The sequence below is a fragment of the Acinonyx jubatus genome, chromosome D1 (assembly GCF_027475565.1).
Source record: "Acinonyx jubatus isolate Ajub_Pintada_27869175 chromosome D1, VMU_Ajub_asm_v1.0, whole genome shotgun sequence".
In the NCBI taxonomy this organism is placed as follows: Eukaryota; Metazoa; Chordata; class Mammalia; order Carnivora; family Felidae; genus Acinonyx; species Acinonyx jubatus.
In genome coordinates this window covers 64965869-64988280 of record NC_069390.1, presented here as the reverse complement: position 1 = coordinate 64988280, position 22412 = coordinate 64965869, and the positions used below count along the sequence as shown (strand labels likewise).

The 22412-nt window shown below is 38.0% G+C and overlaps 1 protein-coding gene across 20 annotated transcripts in view; it reads left to right on the top strand.

Annotated features, from left to right (window-relative positions):
* DLG2 (discs large MAGUK scaffold protein 2) overlaps positions 1-22412 on the top strand; it is a 2057646-nt gene that overhangs the window by 2010861 nt on the left and 24373 nt on the right. For 14 of the 20 annotated variants that reach the window (XM_053202597.1, XM_027039894.2, XM_053202582.1 and 11 more), the window contains one exon: positions 21092-21191. In XM_053202597.1, the coding sequence (XP_053058572.1) occupies positions 21092-21191 (100 nt within the window). Of the gene's footprint in view, positions 1-21091; positions 21192-22030; positions 22077-22412 lie in introns of all 20 variants that reach the window. The other 6 variants (XM_053202596.1, XM_053202592.1, XM_053202590.1 and 3 more) reach the window with 1 other exon arrangement.

Here is a 22412-nt window from a genome sequence, read left to right as displayed (position 1 = left end):
AAACTCCCAACAGTTCTGGTGCCTTAAATTTTCCAGAAGGCTTGTACTTTGTCCTGTAGACAGAAGAATTTTAATGGTTGTAATCAAACCCAACCTAGTGATTCCCACTGGGCTTGCACCCTGAATGTACTTGTATTGTTGCCCAAATATCATTCACTCCCTGGCAAAGGTCCAAACTTACTCATCTTTGTGCCCCTAACACCTAGCAAGGTGTCTACCAGACACATTCTGACTGCTCAATCCTCTCTTCTTAGAGGAAAAGTAAGTGAATGATCTCAAGCAGTTTTCCAGGAGACCAATCTGGTAACCATGAGAAAGACAGATTGGAGGGGAGAAAGACCTACAGGAGGAGATGTCTGAGAAAGCTACTCCAGTATCCTGGGTGTGAGATTCTGAAAATCTGAACTTAATGGCAAAAGAAAAGAAAAATAGGCAACTATTGCTAAAGAGATCAGAGAGAACTGTTGTCCTTGGACATCTGACCTAATGGTTCCTAATATTATTCTGTTTCCTTTTCCAAACCCTCAAGCTCCCTTTAGGAGGGGATGTTAACTGTGAGAGAGGGGATGGGGCAGAGATACAACTATGATGATAGGATCTTGGCAGTCTCTCTGAGTCTAACTGGAGCTGACATTGAGAAATCTCAGTTCTACTTCATACATTCTTGGAAGTTTCCATATGGCCATTGATTCCTACTATGTCATTTACAGATGAAGACACTGAGAATCAATTTCTCTAGGACACACAGAGAGTTAGTAGCAGAGCTTGCCATTGTATCATTTATCAAAAAAGTGACTTGACAGTCAGTGTTTTGTCAGCAAATAGGAATTGTGTTTGCTTCACCAGGATAAGTTATAAAGATTGCTTTTGTAACAGCTTCAAAGTGACTTCTGAGTTTTAAGGGAAAAAATCATTACTGCCTTCAAAAGAAAGCTCCTTAATATTAAGAGCTAGTCCCTGGATGGCCAGAGCCCCATGAAGAGCGTGAATGTCCAAGAATAACTTGAAGATTAAGGTAGGGTGAAAGGGGCACCATACTGTCCCACTCCATGGGGCATCAGGAAAGCAACATTCTCCTCAAAGTTCATCCACCCAGAAAAGGCTCCTCCTCGGGTTTTTTATTTTCATTTCCGTACTCGAGAACATCTAACAGGTTCTTTATTGGTCTTCTGGCTCGAGTCTTTCTCCCCTGATTCTTTCCCCTTACTGTAGGTAATATGGTTTTAAAGACTAGCATTTTTACATAAAGAACAAAGACACGGCTATGTCCAGAGAATTCTTAAGTGTCATCAGCTCATCCTGGGGAGAGCTGCTAACTCTTTTTTTTCCAGTTTTTTTAATGTTTATTCATTTTTGAGAGACAGAGAGAGCACAAGCAGGGGAGGGACAGAGGATCTGAAGCAGACTCTGTGCTGACAGCAGAGAGACTGATGTGGGGCTCAAACTCACCAACCGTGAGACCATGACCTGAACTGAAGTCAGACACTCAACTGACTGAGCCACTCAGCACCCCCATTTTTTTATGTGATTATCACATTTGTCCAAACTTTGAGCTCCCATATCCACTGAGAACCATATGAGCAGCACACAGATCAGTCTCTGATAAAGAAATGCTTGTGGCTTCTCTGAAGGTGGTTTGCAGGGGGGCCTACAATTGAGTTCCCTTCTCTAATACACTTTAGGAGGGTCCTGGAAAGCCAGTTGAATTCAATTAACATCATGAATAAATATACCCTATTTCACTTATTCCCCATATGGTATTTATTAGTCAAGTTAATGATAAGGAAATTGCTCATCTGTGGAATGAAATGGAGAATAAATCATGTTCTTTATGTATTTCTATGTGTACTTACTCTTGTTAGACATCTCTCTCCTAGGTCTAAAAAGTACTGCTGTTGAAACTATCAAGTTAATCTGCAAGCTTATATACTAAATTTAGTATAATTTATAACTGACAAAATCTGCTCACTACACAGATACACATATTTACTTTTACGATATGTTTTAGTTTGTGCATTCTTCTCCCTTCTCTAGTTTAATTGTTTTTAAGATACTTTTATTATTTTGTATATGTTGACACTTGAACGTGTGTGGTCAACCTCAAACCCAGGAGAAAAATAATACAAAAGTAAAATCTTTAAAATACCTTTGAAATCCAATATTATTTTCATTGCCTAATTAAGCTAAAGTTTTCATTGTATTAATCTTAGGAATGGTAAAGTGAAACATAATAAATTCACTTGCTCATCCTGCTCACCTCCTGTCTAATATCTTCAATTTTCAGGTTTTTTGCAGACATTTTTTTAAATGTTTACTTATTTTTGAGAGAGAGACAGAGTGTGAGCAGGGAAAGGTCAGAGAGAAGGAAACAGAATCTGAAGCAGGCTCTAGGCTCTGAGCTGTCAGCACAGAGCCTGACAGGACAGGGCTTGAACTCACAAACTGTGAGATTATGACTTGAGCCAAAGTCAAAAGCTTAACTGACTGAGCCACCCAGGCTCCCCCAGACATTTGTTGAGGCCATACTATGTCCCAGGTAGTGATTAGGCAGTGGAAGTATACCATAAGTAACACATGGTTCCAGCCTTTAGGAATCATAAAATATTCCCCAGAGATAAACATGTTAACCAATAATGAATAGAATATGGTATAAGTGCTAAGTGAGAAGTGAGGCCAAGATACTATTTGAACTCAGACCTGGAATACTTAAACGTCTCTTAGAGTTCATAGGAAAGTTCCTAGGAGAGATAATGTCCAAAAAGAGCCTTGAAGGATCAACCAAATATTTTTTTAACATTTACTCATTTTGGGGAGAGAGACAGAACACGAGTTGGGGAGGGGCAGAGAGAGAGGGAGACACAGAATTGGAAGCAGGCCCCAGGCTCTGAGCTGTCAGCACAGAGCCTGACGCAGGGCTCAAACTCATGAACTGTGAGATCATGACCTGAGCCAAAGTCAGATGCTTAACCAACTGAGCCACCCAGGCGCCCCTCAACAAAATCTTGACCAAGTGTAAAAGCTTCCATGCAAAGCTGCCAAGTGTCTACCAAGAAGGCAGAGGGAAAGCTGAGAACCAGATCATGAGGGCAGTGGAGAGTCTTTGGAAGATTTTACCAGAAGTTAGATTAGAGTTTTCAAAGATCACCCCACTGCTATGTGGAATGAATTTCCAAAAGAAGGCACCCCTATAGAGCAGGAGTCCATTTCAATAATGTAAGTGAGACATGGATAAGGCTGTCCTAGGACCATAGAGTAGCTATAGAGAAGAAAGAAGAGACCAGAAAATATTTAGCAGGAAAAAAAAATGTGTAGCCTGGACCCCCCACATAGCATCAGCTGGGTCTCTTATTGAACATGAACATGCACAGGCTCAACCCCAGTCCTTTGGAATCAGAATCTCTGGGGATGTGGATAGCAAAGCTGCATTTTAACAAGCTCCCCAAGGGTTTCTTGAGGCTTGCTTAGATTTGAGGTACACAAGCATAGTGGAAAGGTTTGATATCAGATAGACTGACCAACTTCTACCAGAGTTATCGTAACTTGTCTGAGCTTCAGTTATCTCCTCTGTAAAACTGGAGATTATGTTAAAAGAGATAATGTATATAAAGTACCTAGAAATATTAGCCCACCTCTTCCCCTCCCACCTCCTGCCTCTACCTACATGCACACACATCTCAAAATCACCCCTTTTACAAGACTAGAATGAGCAACTTCCTAGAAGTAGTCATTTCCTTAAGTTCTAAATCCCCTTTCGCACAGACTAGAGGAAGGGTGAGTTGCTGCAAATTTTGTGGTACACACATCTGCTCAATGGGCGTCTTTGACTCTGTGCTTGCTGAGTCTGTGGTTGAGCAGGAAGGTCTGGAGGTCACAGTAGGACTGATCTCACTTGGTCCCCCACTCCTGCCTCTGCCATTGGCTGCAAGTCAGGATTGTTTCGGACTCTTCTGCTATAGTGTGTAGCTACCTATGGGAAATTCTAAAACAGACCCGATCAGTGCTTACTGCACTGGAGAACCATTGCGTTTCATTCAGTATACCAGTTACTCTGACCATCTGTATATTGCCTTTATTTTCTACAAGTTTTTTTTTTTTAATAGGCATTGCTCATTTGCTATTTACAAAAATCCTGTGAGGTATATATTCTGCATACACTCATTTTACCATGAGAAAACTGAAGCTTAGAAAGGATAAATAACTTACTCAAGCTCATAGGGCTAGTAGGTGGTAGAGCTGGGACCTGCATAATGACATATTTTGTAAGCAAAACAGTATAATTGATTCTTTAAGGAATTTTTATGTATGAACTCATTCTAGACATTATTAGCATAGCTAATTCTTTCTATTCAATTCGTGATGCTAGGAGGACTAAAGTAATATAAATAGGAAATGTATAATTTGTGGTTGTATAAATGACAAGTAAAGTTTCATCAGATGGGAACACTAAGCTTTTGTTAAATTGTCTCCCCACTATTAATTCAGAATGTGAAGTATTATTCAGAAAATTTAGCTCAAACCCATTTCCACTTTGGAAGGTAATCATGAATCAATTCTGATTCACTACAGAGCTTCCTTTAACCTGACTCTTTAAGGCAAAAGGCCCAGAGTCGCACCTTCAAGCTTGCATGTTTCATTTTGAAGAAGATTCTAACTCACTAAAAGCTAAAACATCAAAACTGCGAGATAAAGATGTAGGAGTGACTATCCAGTCATCTGACTTCCTCACTACGGTAATCATAACCAGACTCCTAGCAAGCAAAAATAGTATATCTTGCCCCTTTTCAACTATGTGCTGTTTACACATGGGTAAAAAGTCTCTTTTTTTCAATGACAGGCCATGTACTGTCTGAAACATTTCAACAACAGCTTCTAGTATGTTCCTAATATTCATTAAAAATACCTAATTACTTTACCCTTTCATTAAAAAAGGGGAGAGGGTCTAAAATTTTACTGTTCTCGATCCTGTATTTGGCTTTTCTAACTATGTGATCTGGAACTAGTAGCTTCTCTGACACTCTGATTTCTCAGCTGTAATAACAAAAACTGGAGAGTAGGTTTCAAGTTCCTTAAAGGCAGGGAATATGATTTATTTGGGGCCTGAAATAGTTCCTGGCATTCAATCAATAATTATTTAATTAAATAATGTGAGAATAAAGAAGGTGATGTATTTAGAGAAAAGTTACATAAATTAGAAGGTATAGCCCACACAGTTTTTGCTGGGGCTTATAAATAGAGAACTGAATGATGGATTATTGCCTTGAAAGGAAGGTTCTCTATATCTGAGTGTTATTTCCCTCTCACTTCAATAAAAAGATTTTGCGTTTCCCCTACGTACCAGATACTGCTCTGGCCACTGAGTGGGGACAAGAATGAATAAGGCCCTACCTTAGTCATCCCAGAGCTTACCTTCCAGTGTACACATACATGTACATGCTGTTAGAAACCAATGCCAATTTATGCATTATACTAAAATAACCACTGAATGGAACTGAAAACCAACCCAGGGCGGAATCAATAAAACTGTTGCTAAAATAAACTTTTTTTAAAACTGAAACAAAATTTTTTTTAATGTTTACTTATTTTGGAGATAGAGAGAAAGCATGTGCAATGGGGGAGGGGCAAAGAGAGAGGGGGACAGAGGATCCAAAATAGGCTCTGCGCTGACAGCAGAGAGCCCAACGTGAGGCTTGAACTCACAAACTGCAAGATTATGACCAAGTCAGACGCTTAACTGACTGAGCCACACAGGTGCCCCAAAATGAAACCAATTTTAGACTGATTTCCAGGTTAAAGTCAGAAAGGTGGTTGTGACAGATCCACTCCTCTGGGATTAAGAAATTCTTCATGAATATTAGTAATAACTCCTTACATTTGTAGCACACTTTGGTACGTTATCCATTTCATTGATGAGGAGGCAGGGGCAGGGGAAATGAATGACCTGTCCATAGTTACATAGCTAAGTGTTGTCCTTTAGAGGTACATAAATACCATTTCATTTTTTCAGCGAAGGTTTACAAGGTGTCTTTCACGTCCAGCATTGTGCTAGGGCTAGGGAGAAACAAATATGCATGAGGCTTTGCCCTTGCCCTTGGCAAGCATTGAATGGTCTGGGAAAGATTTGGATTTCCTAGGAAGATGGCACTTGTGATATGTAATCTGTTCCTCTCAAGCAGTCAAGAGACCTAATACTGTACCCGAAGCTATGCAAGTAGCCAAGTCATCTCAGGCAGGCCAACTACTCCTCTGTAAAATGGGATGGGTAAGAGGTGCATTGAACTTACTTAAAACGTAAGATAAACTAACCTAAAGAGACATAGTATAGAGGATATTAAGTCAAATCAAAATTACACGTCTCAAGAAAAAAATCCTTATCTCTCTATCAATCATCTATCATAATGTAATAGGCACCAGGAATCTACCAGCTCACATGAAGACATGAGACAATGAAAAGCATATGATGACTAAGGATTAAGATGTATGACATTCTGTGCACTTGAGGTCCATTGAGGGGGAAAGGGAAAAAGTCTTTCCATGTAGCAAAGGCAATTTGTATCCATAGATGATAATGGACAAGCTATGGGAAACATCTTTTGTTAGTGGTGATAACACAGAATGCAGTTTCCAGAGTTCTGTGACATGTGGGTGAAGCAAGAGCTCTCCCAGCTGCTGTCTCAAATGTATTATAGGTATGAGTCAGTGTACCTTTGAGCCTACCTTGCTTGAAAAGAAGCAAAAAACTTGAAGATATGCTGTTTGCCTTTCATGTTTTAACAGCGTTATGAATATTTGTTACCACTTGTTGAAACTGATATTTGGACATTCTTGCTGTGAATGGTGGTTTTTCCTGAAAGGCCTCAAGAAGCCACTGTTTCTCCCCATAATTGGCTTGTACTCATCTGACATGAAGAATTAACACCTTATCGAATTTGGGGCAAGTGTTCCACGAGAATGATCCAGCAGTCACTTATCATTCTTGGAGAAAGTGTTCTGGGAGCGCCCCCCAAGCCTAAACCCACAGCCCCCTGTAGAGGTGGGAGCCCTGGAAACAACAGCCCAAATTAGTCAGAAAATAAATACACCAATTTATGATTGCTACTAAGGGACACTGTAGTTTTGTTAAAGGTAAGGAGCTCTTCTTTCCCCCAACTTATCCCCAAAAGCTGATTGAACTTCTTTGTTTACCCCCTTCTTAGTAAAGGACAAAGTGCACATTTAGCACATAAAGGATTTAATTGGATCACTATTTCTAAAATGTGAAAACAATATAGCTATCATTTACTGAAGGTTATTTATAAGCCAGGCATTTTGGTAAATAAATTGTAAGGACTTTTTTCATTCATTCCTCGCAACAACCCTATTAGATGAGGACTACATAAGGACCTCTTTTTTTTTTTAAGTTTATTTAGTTTGAGAGAGAGAGAGGTGAGGGAGGGGCAGAGGGAGAGAAAGAGAGAATCCCATACTCAGCACAGAACCTGACACAGGGCTTGAACTCACAAACTGTAAGATCATGATCTGAGCCAAACTCAAAAATCATATGCTTAAACCACTGAGCCACCCAGGTGCCCCTAAAAGGGCCTCTTTTAAAGAAAATAATCCTTCTGGTCTCCCCTAGTGTTGACTAAGTCTTTTTATGATAATTTTTCCTAAATATATATAAACAAAATTAAGTAAAAACACCATATGCTTATAGCTCTTATCATCTATAATTAAAATTAATTTACAAATTAAATATTATATATTTAAGAGCACCTGGGTGGCTCAGTTGGTTAAGCGCCCAACTTTGATTCAGGTCATGATCTCGCAATTTGTGAGTTTGAACCCTGCGTCAGGCTCTGTGCTGACAGCTCAGAGCCTGGAGCCTGATTTGGATTCTGTGTCTCCCTCTCTCTCTGCCCCTACCCTGCTTGCTCTCTCTCTCTCCCTCTCTCTCTCTTTCTCAAAAATAAATAAACATTAAGAAAAAATTTAAATTATATATATTTAGTACTTATATATCACAACAACAAAATTCAAAATCATAATGTTGATGTCGTTGGTGATGCTTCAGTAACACTAAATCTTCACCTGCTGTGTAAACCTGGTAGTGGCTGCTGTATGGACATTTCTTTTGAGTTGTCTGGGCTGGGTCAAGACTCGGTTCTCACACCACTGTCTCTCTAAGGGATACCCACTGCAAAACCAATGAAGGCCCAGGCTGGCCCTCACTCCTCACCTTTTACCTACCCCTAGCTCAGACCCCCCAGGAGTTGCTGACTGAATGATTATGGAGCTGGGTTACCACAGGATGGATGCCCTCTGTGGCTGAATTCAGTCTCGACAGTTTTCCTTGCCTGCCTCCCTAGGCAATGCTCAGCTGTACTCCCTTGGCGTCGTGTGCAGATATGTGCCTAGAGCAACACCTCTCTCTATCCCCCATCCAAACTGAATTATGCTATTTTTAATATACTGTGCACTGAGAAACCCAAGGAATAAGCTTTCTTTATTTCTTTTTCATTTAATAGTAGGATCTCCCCTGTGATGAAAATGCATAAGACTTTGATGGGGAGATTCTGCAACTTCTCTGTCAGCTGCAAAATTCTCCTTCTTTAACGTTTATAATCCTAATACTTGAAGTTGCTGATAAAGTGATAAAAGAACCATTCTGAACTCTATATGTGATTTCTGTAGAATGATTTATACTGATCAATTATTGCTTGCTTACTTCTTGAACACAAGCAAACATTCAGTAGCACTGGGTGTAACTGAGGGGTTCACAGTGCAGGCCAGACCTGCCTCTTGAGCATCTCTCCCACCATTTGTCTGATCCCCCCTCTCCCCTAAATCCTACACTCCATCCAGAAAGCTTCATAGGATTAGGGAAGAGTGGAGGGGAAACCAGGTGGCTTTTGCGCTCCCTGTTGGGCAGGACTTTCCTCTGCCTGAACCGAGCTTTGCTATCTAGCTCCACCTGCAGTCTCCTATTCATTCTTTAAATCCCACTAAAAGCGGTGCCCCTGGGCCTTCTCCAGCTTCCCCAGTGATCCTAGCTCCCTCCTCAGTGCCCTCTTATATACACCTCCATGGTAGCAATTATAACACAACATGGTAATGATTTTCTTAAACTGTGAGCTCTTCATTTTGTGTTCCCAATTATAGCCACATATGGCCATATTCCATATTGTAGCCATATTGCCACAGAAGGGACACACCTGGGGGACAAAACTCATCCCACATACCATTCAGCAAGAGCAAGCCTGATAAAGTGAGCTTTTGCAATTCCCTTTCCCAGACCCTTTTGCCATTGGATGCCTGAATATAGTATTTGGCAAAAACAATAAATGCTTTTGGAACAAAAAATAATTATCATTTATTGAACACCTACCATGGCTAAGCCCATACATACCTGGTTGTATTCAACACTACAATAGCCCATGGTGCAGGTATTGGTATCCCACTCCTTTGGAGTCTTCAAGTAATGGATATTGCTGTCAAATGTAGTATCTCCTACCAGGACTGACACTCTCCAGCCCCTGAAATGAGAATGGGTAATAATTAAGAATGTTGTTTATTACATGCTATTTCCTGGCACTGTGCTATGTGATGCAAATGCATTTTCTCACAAGCAGAACACAACTGCTATGTGAATGGTATGTCCAAACAAGGTGAAAATACTCTTTCCCTTGAGCCAGGACAGTAGCAAGAAGAATGGAGAAGAAGTGACAGAAATGTGTAAGTAAGGAATGAAGGATGATTGCCAAGTTTATGGAGAAAGCTGAGGAGAAGAATTCTTCCCTAAGCACAATAAACATGCTCTTTGGTTTTAAAGTGACAATCAGTAACGGTGACAGACTCACCTGGTGTTTCCTATAGAAATAACAATGAACCTGCTTGGCTGTCAGTGAACATGAATAGGAAAGGTTTGTGGGGAGGGTGGGGGAAGGGAGAGGGAGAGAGTGTGAGAGTGTTTGTAAATACAAGTGTTGGGGGTTTTTAAGGTGTTTTTATTCCCTTGAGGTGTGTGTGTGTGTGTGTGTGTGTGTGTGTGTGTTTCATGGCTTTTATCTGTGCACTCTAAAATCTTAGAGAAATTCAGATCCTCGCCAAGTGAAATTCTGCAATTTTATCAGCTACTATGTGAAGTGTAGCAAGCAGTGTTCAATTTTTCTTTCCCCAAAAAAATGTATTACTGAGAAATCCTTGGGCCACGCATATCTCTCACATTGGAACTACGATCCCCTCCCCTCACGAGTGCTACCTGTCTTAGAAAACATAGTCCACTAGCATATAGCATATGAAGTGCACCTCAAAGGAAATGTGTAGATGGAAGGCTCTGTGTGGGCCGAACAAAAGTGCCCCAGACAGAAACACCTTTCCACTCCTCTAACACACTACCTAACTGCCAGTAAGAGTTCTAACCCCCAGCCCCCTGTGACTCCATCCTGCTAAAATGGGGTTTCTCCTCATCCAGGTAGGGTAAATCAGCTTACAGCTTCCCTGCTGGCCTCCTGGGATCATATCACCTTCAGCGTAAGTGTGTAGAACCAGCTAGTGAAGACTGACCTAAGGGATTACAACAAAGGAGAGGAGCCTTGGGGAAGTTGCAAAAGAACTGGCATTCCTGAGAATGAAGAAATTAAACTGAGGAGTGATGTAGTCCCTGCAAATGAACATAATACTTTGTACTACTACAAAACATTCACTGTTATCAAAGCCCCTAGTGGACCCGTCACAGAAATTGCCTGAGCCATTTGAAAAGAATAAAGCAACAGAGATTTGTTTTCAGAAATTAAGTATAAAATTCCACAGAAAATAATTTGCCTGCAGAAGTCCTCAGCAATGCTTACCATGACCGTGACCGTAACCGTATCCTGAAGCAGAGTGGAATGAATTCTTGGAATCTTTGCAGTGATAGGAAAGGCAGTGTTACATAGTAGTGAAAAACTCAACTCTGGAGCTAACTGCTTGGGAATGAAAACTTTGCTCATCAATCGTAGCTGTGTAAACCCTGGAGCAAATGACCAACCTCTCTATACTTCAATTTCCTTATATATAAAGTGTAGACACAATTTGAAGCCACTAAATAGGAGTTCATGATATGTGTAAAGCACTTAGAATGGGAATCCATGTAAATCACTTATAAAAGTACCTGCCATGGGGTGCCTGGGTGACTCAGTCAATTGCACATCCAACTTCGACTCAGGTCATGATCTTTCAGTCCATGAGTTAGAGCCCCTTGTCGGGCTCGGTGCTAACAGCTCAGAGCCTGGACCCTGTTTCGGATTCTGGTGTCTCTCTCTGCCCCTCCCCCGCTTGGCACTCTGCCTCTCTCTCAAAGATAAATAAACATTTAAAAAACATTTTTTTAAAGAAGTACCTGCCATGTAGGTTAGCATTTAACAAATGTTAGTTTTTAAAAAATGCTATTATGGGGAGCCTGGCTGGCTTAGTCAGTAGAGCATGCAACTCTTGATCTCAGGATAGCTATAAATTTCCCTCTTAAGTACTGCTTTAGTGGCAACCCATAAATTTTCATATCTTGTCTCTTTATTCTTATTCATTTAAAACTATTTTCTGGGGCATCTCAGTGGCTCAGTCAGTTAAGCGTCTGCTCCTTATTTCAGCTCAGGTCATGATGGTTCATGAGATCAAACCCCGCTTCAGGTTCTGCACTGTCTCCTCAGAGCCTGCATGAGATCTCTCCCTCCTCTCTCTCTGCCCCTCCCCCATACTCTGTCTCCCTATCTCTCTCTATATATATCTCCCTAAATAAATGAAAATTAAAAATATAAAAATAAAAATATTTTCTGGTTCCCTTGTAATTTCTTTCTTGACCTATTGGCTAGTTAGAAGAGTACTGTTGTTCTGTTTTCTTTTGTTTTTAATTTTCACATGTTTGGGGATTTCCTAAATTTCTTTTTGTTATTAATTTCTACTGTCTTTCCATTGTTATACATTCATTAAAGCTGATGCTTCCAAAGACTCCCTAACAATATGGGAAGTTGCTTCTGTCCTCATTAAAATAATTGACTCCTGGGGTGCCTGGGTGGCTCAGTCGGTTGGGCGTCCGACTTCAGCTCAGGTCATGATCTCGCGGTTCGCGAGTTCGAGCCCCGCATCGGGCTCTGGGCTGATGGCTCAGAGCCTGGAGCCTGCTTCCGATTCTGTGTCTCCCTCTCTCTCTGCCCCTCCCCCGTTCATGCTGTGTTTCTCTCTGTCTCAAAAATAAATAAACGTTAAAAAAAATTTTTTTTAAATTAAAAAAAAATAAAATAAAATAATTGACTCCCATTTAGTGAGCTTTACTAAGTGTCAGGCACTATGATAAGAGCATATCACATTATCGCATTTAAATACTCAGAACTGAGACCCATAGATTAAATAGCATTGCTAAGGTCATACAGCTAAATTTCAAAACACTTTCCCATAAGACTTTACTATATGTTATCGTAGTTAATAAAAACAAATCAATTTAAAATTCTGTAGACCATATCATACAACTAAAGTTAAGCAGAATAATTTCTTCAAAAGCAAAGAAACAATAATGTTAAAAGTGATTTGTTTCTCATAATGAGATGACAAGTAACTTTTTCTCTCTATTTCCTTTTAAATTTTTCTAAAGGAGACATACTTAATTTGTTGGTAGAAAAAGTATTTTTAACAAACTAGCCTATTAGTTAGGAAAAGGAATAAAACTTAATTAAGGGGAAAAGTTAGAAAAGAAAAATCAAATGGTAAATTTTATTGAAGGTATTAATACTACTAAAATCCTTTAAAATTTCTATTTATTCAATTATGGACCATAGAGCTAAAAATGTAATACTATGCAAAAATGCAAACATATGAGTAGCTGAGCCACCACGTTTTTATTAGTAGTAATAAACAGCAAATAAAAGTAAATCAGATTATAGAGCATAGAATTATGTGATGAAATTCATGAGAAAAACAAATTCTAAGAGATAATAACTGCAGAGAAATGCAAAAAATTCAAATATCATTCATTTGACTATGGCCTTATCCTTCCATTATTTCTCCCCCCCCCCCTTTTTCCAGATATTTGTTGTTCCTCCTGCTCCTCCTCCTCCTTCTCCTCCCTCTCCTTTTTTTTGCCAGAAGTTTCTCCCCATATTACCAATGGGAGTCATCACTCAAAACTTTGGTTCATACATTCATTTGATGAATATTTATTGGGTACCTACTATGAGCTAGATCCTGGAGATACAGAAACAAAAATGATATGGTATGTGTTCTAAGATCAGAGTGGCATTCACTGTGACCAGTTATTCATGAGAAGGGTAAAGGGGAAAGTGTCCCCATAACTACCACCTGGGTCAAGAGATAGTTGATATATCTCTATATATTTAAGAGAATAGCCTAGGTTAAAAATATATTTTGGGTAAGTGTTGTGGTTCTGGTTCTAACCACATGGTTCTAACCATGATAAAGATAGATGGATAAAGACATAGTTCATACTTCCACAACCACTGACTCGAATTCTATCGTCATAGTTTGCCTGTTCTGGAACTTCTTATCAATGAAGTCATACATAAATACTCTTTTGTGTCTGCCTTCTATCACTCAGCATAATGCTTTTGAGATTCATCGATGTTGTTGCTTTTTATTGGTGAAGTAGTTCAATCTTCTTTATTGTTTTGTAGCAATAACAATATATTGTGTGTATGAGTATACCACAGTTTATGACTTCCCCTGTTGGTGGATATTAGGGTTGTTTCTTGTTTGGGGTCAATATAAATATTCTTGTACATGCCTTTTGTGGACATATGTTTTTCTCTTGAGTAAATATCTATGGGTGAATTTCTGAATCATAGGTTAGCTACATGACTAACTTTATAAGAAACTGCCAAACTATTTTCCAAAGTGACTATACCATTTTACATTCCCACCAACAATTTTTAAGAGAGTTCTACTTGCTTCACATCCTTACCAACACTTAATATGGTTAGTCTTTTTAATATTATCCACTCTAGTGGGTATGAGATGGTATCTTGCTTTGGCTTTAATTTGCTTTGCTCTGATGACTAAGGATGTTTTTCATATGTTTTTGACCAGTTGTATACCTTATGTTAGGTATCGTATCAAGTCTTTTGCACATTTTCTATTGGATGTTTTTTTCTTTTTATTGTTCAGTTGTAGGAGTTTTTAAATATTCAGAATAAAAATCCTTTGTCGGGTATATGTATTGTAAATATTTTTTCCCCATTTGTGGATTGTCTTTTCACTTTCTTAATGACCTCTTTTGAATAGCAGAAGTTGTTAACTATGATGAAATCTAATTTATCATTTTTTTGTTATCATTTGTGCTTTTATGTTATATCCAAGGGATTTTTGCCTATCTCAAATTACAAATATGTTCTATATTTTCTTCTAAAAATTTTATAATTTAAGATTTTAGAATTGGGTCTGCAATTAATCTCTAGAGAATTTTTGTGTGTGGCATAAGTTATGAATCAAAGTTCATTATTCCATATAAATACATAGGAAGAATATAATTATGAACCTCTTGTACCTATTACTCACCTTCAACAATTAACAAACCATGAACAGTCTTGTTTTATATATTCTCATGTATATTTGTAAAATTACAATCATTTTAGTTATTGTTATGATCCAGAATTTAATCCAGGGCCACACTTCGTTAATGTCCTTTAATCTAGAATGGTTCCTTTGCTCTACATGTTTTTCAAGATACTAGCATTTTAAGAGGATGTCTCTTAATTTTAATTTTTTGGATTATTTCTTCATGGTTAGTTCCCTCTAATGCATTATTGGCAGGAATGCTACATCAGTGATATTGCATACATCTCAGTGCTTTCCATCAGGAGGCACATGGTGTCAGGTTATCTCACTTTTTGGTGATGCTAAGTTTGATCACTTGGTTAAGGTGATATCTGCCAGATAACTCTACTAGAAAGGCACCTTTACTCACCTCTTTCATAATTAAATACCTGTGAGGAGATAAATATCATGTTCCTCAAAAAATTTTCAATTAATAGTCAACCATGGATGATTCTTGCCTGAATCAATTATTACAGTAGCTGGAAAATGGTGATTTTCTGACTTTACCATTCCTTCTATAGCTGTCATTCTATTCTACTATAACAAAGAACTTTCTCTTCCTTCTCATTTTGGATTAGTTAATTTAGATATTTTTGGTAATTTGCCTGGACTCATGAATTTCTTTTTTAATTCAATGTGTAGTACTCCACTACTGTTACTATTCATTTTAATATTCAAATTGTCTAGATTTCACTGGTGTGATCCTTTTAAACTGACTTAGGTGTCCTTTTGACATGGCATCATTAGTTTTAGGTTTTTTAAACTTTGTATTGATTTTGTGTTTATGTTTAGTACTTCTTACTTTCTAGTCCAACAAAGTGTTTCAGACTCACCTTATACTTTCCCTGCTGATGGAATAAACCATTTCTTCAAAAAAAAAATTAGTTCCTTTTTTGGGGAAACAAAAACTTCCTTATTTAGGAATCAAAATCTGAGAACCAAGTGTGCTTTTTGCTCCTAGAGTATCATTACATCTAGGCTCCTTTTGTGGACAAAGAGAGGAAATAAAGTTTTTTGGAAAATCATAAGTTCATATTGGATGCCTTTAATTACTATTCACCATCATATGATTCTTCCTCTCATTCCTCCATCCTACAGTTGTAGCTCACTCTTAATTCTATCTTTAGAATATATTATGAGGGTACTCACAATATTATGGTCCTCTCATATTTTCTGAAGCAAATGCAGTGTGTCAAGTCATTTCAACTGTAAATATATCAATATGGCATGACCACAATGCCATTATCACACATAAAATTTACCAATTACTGAATTAACAAATATCCTGTCTTTTTTCAGGTCTCAAATTGACTCATAAATACAATAATTGCTTTTTTGTTGTTTTGTTTTGTTTTGTTTTGTTTTGTTTTGTTTTGTTTTGTTTTAAAATGTGTTTGTTTAAGCCAGAATGAAATCTATTGTAGTTGATCCATCCTAAGTCTCTTCTGATTTATATGTTTTCCTTCCATTATTTTTCGTTTTCTTTCAATTTTTGTGTTTAAGAAACCAGGCCATTTGTTTTATAGAATTTGTTCCAGATTCTCCTGATAGCGTAATCTATCACGTTTCTCTGTCTCTTTATTTCTATAAACTGGTAGTTGGATGAAAGGTTGAATTATATTCAGATTCACTGGGGAGAGAAGGGTTTTGTTTTGGTTTCTTTTCTTCTGAGAATAGAGGTTTATAAAACTACTCTGTGGTAGTATTTTGTTCTCCCTTCAGGAAGCATATATCATCTGGTTGTCTTTTATTTACATGTGTGATGTTACCAGCTATTGATGCTCAATGCCTAGATCCATTAATTCATTAGGATTGAAAATGGAACCCTTTTTGAATTGGACAATATTATAGACACACATATGTATGCGTACATCCATATAGACACATTTCTGGGAACAGCTATATCTAAAGCCAACTCTTGGCTTTCCTTTAACAGCCTATTTGTTTCATTTTTACTCATTCTTGAGCCTCTTTTGTTATATACAGTTCTCGTTTCTGTACAAAACCAGGATATATATGTAATACAAAATGATGGCCCAAATTTATAGTAACAGTTTTCCAAAGGGAATACAGTTATCTTAGAGGAGGGAAGACAAGAATGAATTAAGAGGAAAGAAGCATTTATAAAAGATAAGGAGGCCACAAAAAGTGTGTATCTGGGCTCCGTATAAATTTAAATCTAAATTCTTCCTGGGGAACATTCATATCACAAAGGCAACATTTTAGAGCTAGGAAACATTTGAGATTTGAAAAATTAGAACAGGAAGATGAGAAGAGAAACTGAAACATGCCCCTAGTTTTAAAGTTTTCTGGATGAAAAGAATAAAAAATATATCAATTTACTCATGTGTCTGTAAGAACATGGGATTCAAGTGGAAGAAGGAGCAATTTGAGTTTTTTGGGGTTTTTTTCCTTTCTTTCTTTCAGCAATGCCATTACAACTTAGGGTCATGCTGGGCAGTTTCATACCACTTGACCTAACAACTTAGAGATATTTAAGTGACAGTGATAATATGCTGACTCCTTGTATGGCTGCTCTAATGTCTGTCACAACATGAAAGGTATTCATTTAACAGAGGAAGAGCAGAATCAGATAACCAAGGCATGTGTGTCAGATTGATTGCAAGGGTTGGGGGAGTGTGTTTTCCTCTCATTCAATTCAAGATAAGAAATATTCACTCCAAATAAAATTTCAAACATGCTGTGTTTGTTTCCTCCCATTCCATGATGTAGGGGTTGGGGAGAGGTTCCTTTTTTCTAAAGGCTTTATTGAGATATAATTCACATAGTATACAATTCACCCACTTAAAGTGTACAATTCAATGATTTTTAGTAGATTCATAGGGTTATGCAACCATCACCACAATCTAATTTTAGAACATTGCATCTCCCCTAAAACTAACACCATATTCATCAGCTTTCACTACCCACTCTCTGTATACCCCATCCCCAACCCTAACCAACCACTAATCTACTTTGTCTCTATAGATTTGCCTGTTATGGACAATCAACTTTTAAATTGCCATTCATAGCTTGTCCCACTGAAATTCTTTTTTTATTTCATTTTTTTACATTATCATAAGAACAAGAACAATAGTGTAGAGTCCTCCAAAACATGAATGGGTACCCAGAAAAAAAAAACTGTAACAGAATAACCCACGAAACTATTGTTGGATCCAATAGCACCTGATGGCTTAAATAAATAACTGCCAAGCAGTGAACCTGTAGGAATGATGACAAATTATAGTATTATGAGAGTCAAATGGTAATAATTTTAAATATCAATTTGAAACAGGCTTGAGTTACAGAAGGTTTTCTGGCTCATAAGATCAGCAATTTTGGAAATCAATAATATTTGCAAATTCAAATCCTGACTTTACCTCTCATTGACTATGCGACTCTGGACAAGTAACAGAAGATTTGCAAACTTCATTTTCCTCCTCTGCAACATGAGAATAATGATGATACCAACCTCATGAAGTTAGTGTGGAGATTAGCACATGCAGAGCTTTTAGAACAACCCTGGAGCATAATAAGTGCTCCATAAATTGTAGTTGTTGTTGTATCACTTTTGTTCATAAGAACTCAATACTTCACAGGTCAAATTCTAAAATGGAATTCTTAGATATGCCAACTTGCCACTTTACACGTGTGATTGGTATTTTCAAAGTCTCTGTTCAAAGAAGTTTCCTGCCATGAAAGCATTAGATCGAGATTTAAGATACTGCAATGTAGAGAAAAAAATAGCATTGACCAACTATGATACACAGAGATGCAAACCAGCCTTCAGCTGCTTTAGAGCCATGTGTTCTATAAATAGTAAAAGTGCTAATTTATTATTCTCACTTAACAATCATGTAACAGAATTTCCTTTTTTAAGTTAAAAAAATTAACAGAAACAAAAGTTTATATAATGGTATTATACATGTCTAATAAAAAATGAAGACTAGTGTTAGAGCATTATAAACCACATATATAACCTCTTGGATTTGAAATGTTTAACTAAGACCCTAAATGTGTGACTTTTAAGTCTATGAGTGTGAATGGAAATTGTGATTTGGTTTTGTATCCGTAAATGTAAGTCGGTTTAACCACCGATGACTCTATTACCTTCTCTTTAATTCTAACACAAAATGACTGTGGGCAATAAGACTAATGCATTAGATAATTTAATTTTGAGGAATTATTATGCTTTTTCTGTTCTTTTAAGATGTGGTGCTAAATATTATTATATCCCAATCAGGTGACTCATGATATACAACATTTTCATACTTGGGAAATGTTAACACATTACAGTCCTTGCTTTGAAAAGAGAAAAGAATTAATCACAGACAACACATTTTCATTTCCTTTGACCCCATGAGACAAGCTAAATGATGTGGTTTGCATGTGGCCCCATTTTGGCCCTCAAACGCCTCCACACTGTCCATCTGTGTCTACATTTTAGCCCCAGGCTTTACTTCTTTGGGCATTGTTTCGTATTTGCATGAAAGTCTGTAAAATATTTTTTTTTGCATGACAAGCCATCCATGATGTTGAAGTTAAATGTCTAACATATCTTGCAATATCACATGTCATTAATTCTTACATAATTTTTTTCTTTTATTTTCAGTTACTGAAGTTTAAATATGCTTGAAATGTAAAAGTGGCATGAAACTGGAGTGATGCAAGAATGTTTAATGTTCCTTTAAGGACTTGCCATTTTTTAGCTGGGAAAATCTGGGGGGAGTTCCCAGCCTTGTCTTCGGACACAAATCCTTTGGACACAAATTATGGCAAAACTATATGGAACCTAAGTGCTGTCAGCAGAGTAATAAATTCTGAAGCAATACTTCTTTCTATCCTGAGAATGTATTTCTAATACTTGACATAATAAGTATAAAATATGTTCCCTAATTTCAGAAATTCTTAAGTATTTGATTTATTGTTTTTCCTTAAAGCTTTCTTAATGGAACATAAAATTAAGCTCCACTGATTTTGGTGAAGTTCCCAGCACCCAAAAAAGTAACAAGTTCCTGAATGACAGCACCAAAATTTTAGCACTTTAATGTTTCCTAAGTAAACATGACTACCAAAATGGATATTTGAGAGTGCATTAGTATACAAAGAAGATGAGTTATTTACACTATTTAGTCAAGCTTCAGATCAATAGGGCATGCAACTAATTCCCACCAGTGGGCCAAAATACATACATCCAAACACGTACTTTTTCTTCCAAGTAGTCACCCTGTTGTCCCTACATTTATTACTACCAGCTGCCATTGCTAAAACTATTTTAGAATACCCCTTGCCAGATTACCTTCGTAGTCTTTGGCGCATTCCTTTTAATACCTACATGGTAACAAGTCTCGCTCTTTGGAGAGTGACTCACAAAGCCAGTCAAATAAGGATGATAATCAAGCTGGTGAAACATATTTTTTAAATGATATGTGAACGTGAAATTACAAACACCTGCATCACCTACAGCTTGTAAAAATGATGGTGAACACATGTCCCAAAGAAGAACCCCACAAAGCTTCTACATAACAGCAAGAGTGGGAATAAATGAAATTTTCTTAAAGAGTTTTCTAGGCAAGCAAATGAATAACTTCAAATTTATTTTATTATGTATATCTGTATTACTTTTAATTCAGCCTCATTTTACATTTTTAAGAAGGGTCCTTCTTAAAGTATTTTTTATCATGTCAGAATGTAGATGAATGACCATGATTTCTCCCTCGCCTGAGTGAATATCAAGTTACTATTTTCCAATATCGGATTTTAGTTGACAGTGTCCTAGCTGTCACCAACTAGCTCTGTGATATCAGCAAGGGACTCAGCTTTGCTGTTGCCTCTAGCCCCCTGTCTACAAAATGAGGGTGTGGGGCTCATATGTCTTTAAAATCTCTTTTGAAAGAATAATTATCATATATCTATGTGTAACACTATATTTGTCATATATCATAAATCCACACACTTGTCTGTGTGTTTTCAATTAAGTCCAAGCTGAAGTAACTCAAATGCAGCTTATTAGAAATGATGTCCAGGCACTGATGTGTCTAGTATCTCTAAGAAAGTCTTTTCTCCCTGATAGTAATGATGACGATAAAGATCTCATTTGTATAGCACTTTTGTTTCTCCCTCATTACTTAAGTCTCACATCCTAAGAGCTGCTATCATTATCCTCATTATACAGATGAAGAAGATTTTGAGGTCTAGAGAGATTCAGTTACCCATCTAAGGTGATGGGCTAGCCCATTGCAGAGCTAGGACAGAGGCTCCTGGTCTTCTGCTTCCAATTTAAGGCTCTTTTCCTCCATCATCGTTTACCTGCAACCAGTCTTTTCATTAGGAGGCAGTTTTTCCAAAGTGTCATCATTCAGAATTTACACTCCTTGAAAATAAAATCTGTTAAGGACCCTCTGACACCTCTTTAGACTATCCCCTTGCGTCACTACAGCTCTCTCTGCTTTTACAAACTAGTTGTTTTGTCAGCATGAGTGTGACAACAATTAGACGTCCCCTGTTTTTGCCCCATGCCTTTTCTCCTTCACAGTCATTCAATGACAAGCGTAAAAAGAGCTTCATCTTTTCACGAAAATTCCCATTCTACAAGAACAAGGAGCAGAGTGAGCAGGAAACCAGTGATCCTGAACGTAAGTAGATTCTCGAAGAGAATGTCACATGCAACACAAGAGAAAAATATTCTTCACGGGCAACACGCATGATGTAGGCTCCCCCCACGCCACACGCCTAGGCAAACAAACACGGCAGGCAGGCAGGTCAGGGCTTACTACTGTGACCAGTGTTTGGCTGCAGTCTGGATCCTTCCCTTGATGTGGCTCTTCTTTGCAGAATGCATGGGAGAGGGACTTCAGGAAGCTTGGACTTTGCTTCCAACCAGAATTTTTCTGTGACCAGGGCTGGGTTTGTCTCTTCTATCATACAGCTCTTGAGGGCTTGAGACGAATTCTTTTCTGAACAGAAATACCAGATTCCATTGCCACATGTATGTTTTGGAATTCTAGCTCATTGGGAGTGATTAAATTCTCTCTACTGATTGCTAGCACCATGTTTACACTCTTCCTCCCAGCCAGTGTTAAACACTTACTGAGCAGCAGGCTTGTCCTGGTGGATACTAAATCTAAGAATTTGTTTTGAAACTTGGAGTGGACCATTGCTCTAAGTGGCACATTTCTGTGGCAACATGAACAGTGGGCAAAAATGGCTTTTGGCAAATCTTCCTCTTTTTTATAACAGTCTTCTGATTTTTTTTTTTTAACTAACAATCTTTTGAGTTGCTTTACAAATCTTTGAGTCTCAGCCCGGGGAGTTTGGGGTGAAAGTCATTTCAAAAGAAGAGAGCGTGGGATCCAGATTGCTTAGGCAACATGGTCTGTCATGGTAGTATCCATTTCAACTCCACTGACTTCTTCCTTCCTCTTCCGTGGCTGTTCTTCCTCTCTCATTGCTCTCTCTGGGGACTTCCATGCAGGACATCCCCGGATTAGGTGACGACGGTTATGGAACAAAGACTCTGAGTAAGTTCCCAGGAATGGTCACTGTAACTTTTCTTTTCTTTTCCTTTCCTTTTGAGTTTGGCTTTTGTTCCTTTTCTTGAGGGCCTTTCACTCCTAGCATGCACAAGATACGAGTTTTATGTTACCTAGCTGTGAATGCTCCTCCAGAGTAATTTCAACCGTTTTGTTCTGCATGTCAGCATTGAAAAGCAAAGTGTGTCAGGCACTGTAACTTCTGTTGCAGTTCACACCTTCCCTTTCTGACCGTGTGATGTGGCCAACATGGTCCTGATGCCAACATGGCATCCCTTGCTCTACCGCCTAACACCTCCCAGAGAGCAAGAAGCCATGTTGAAA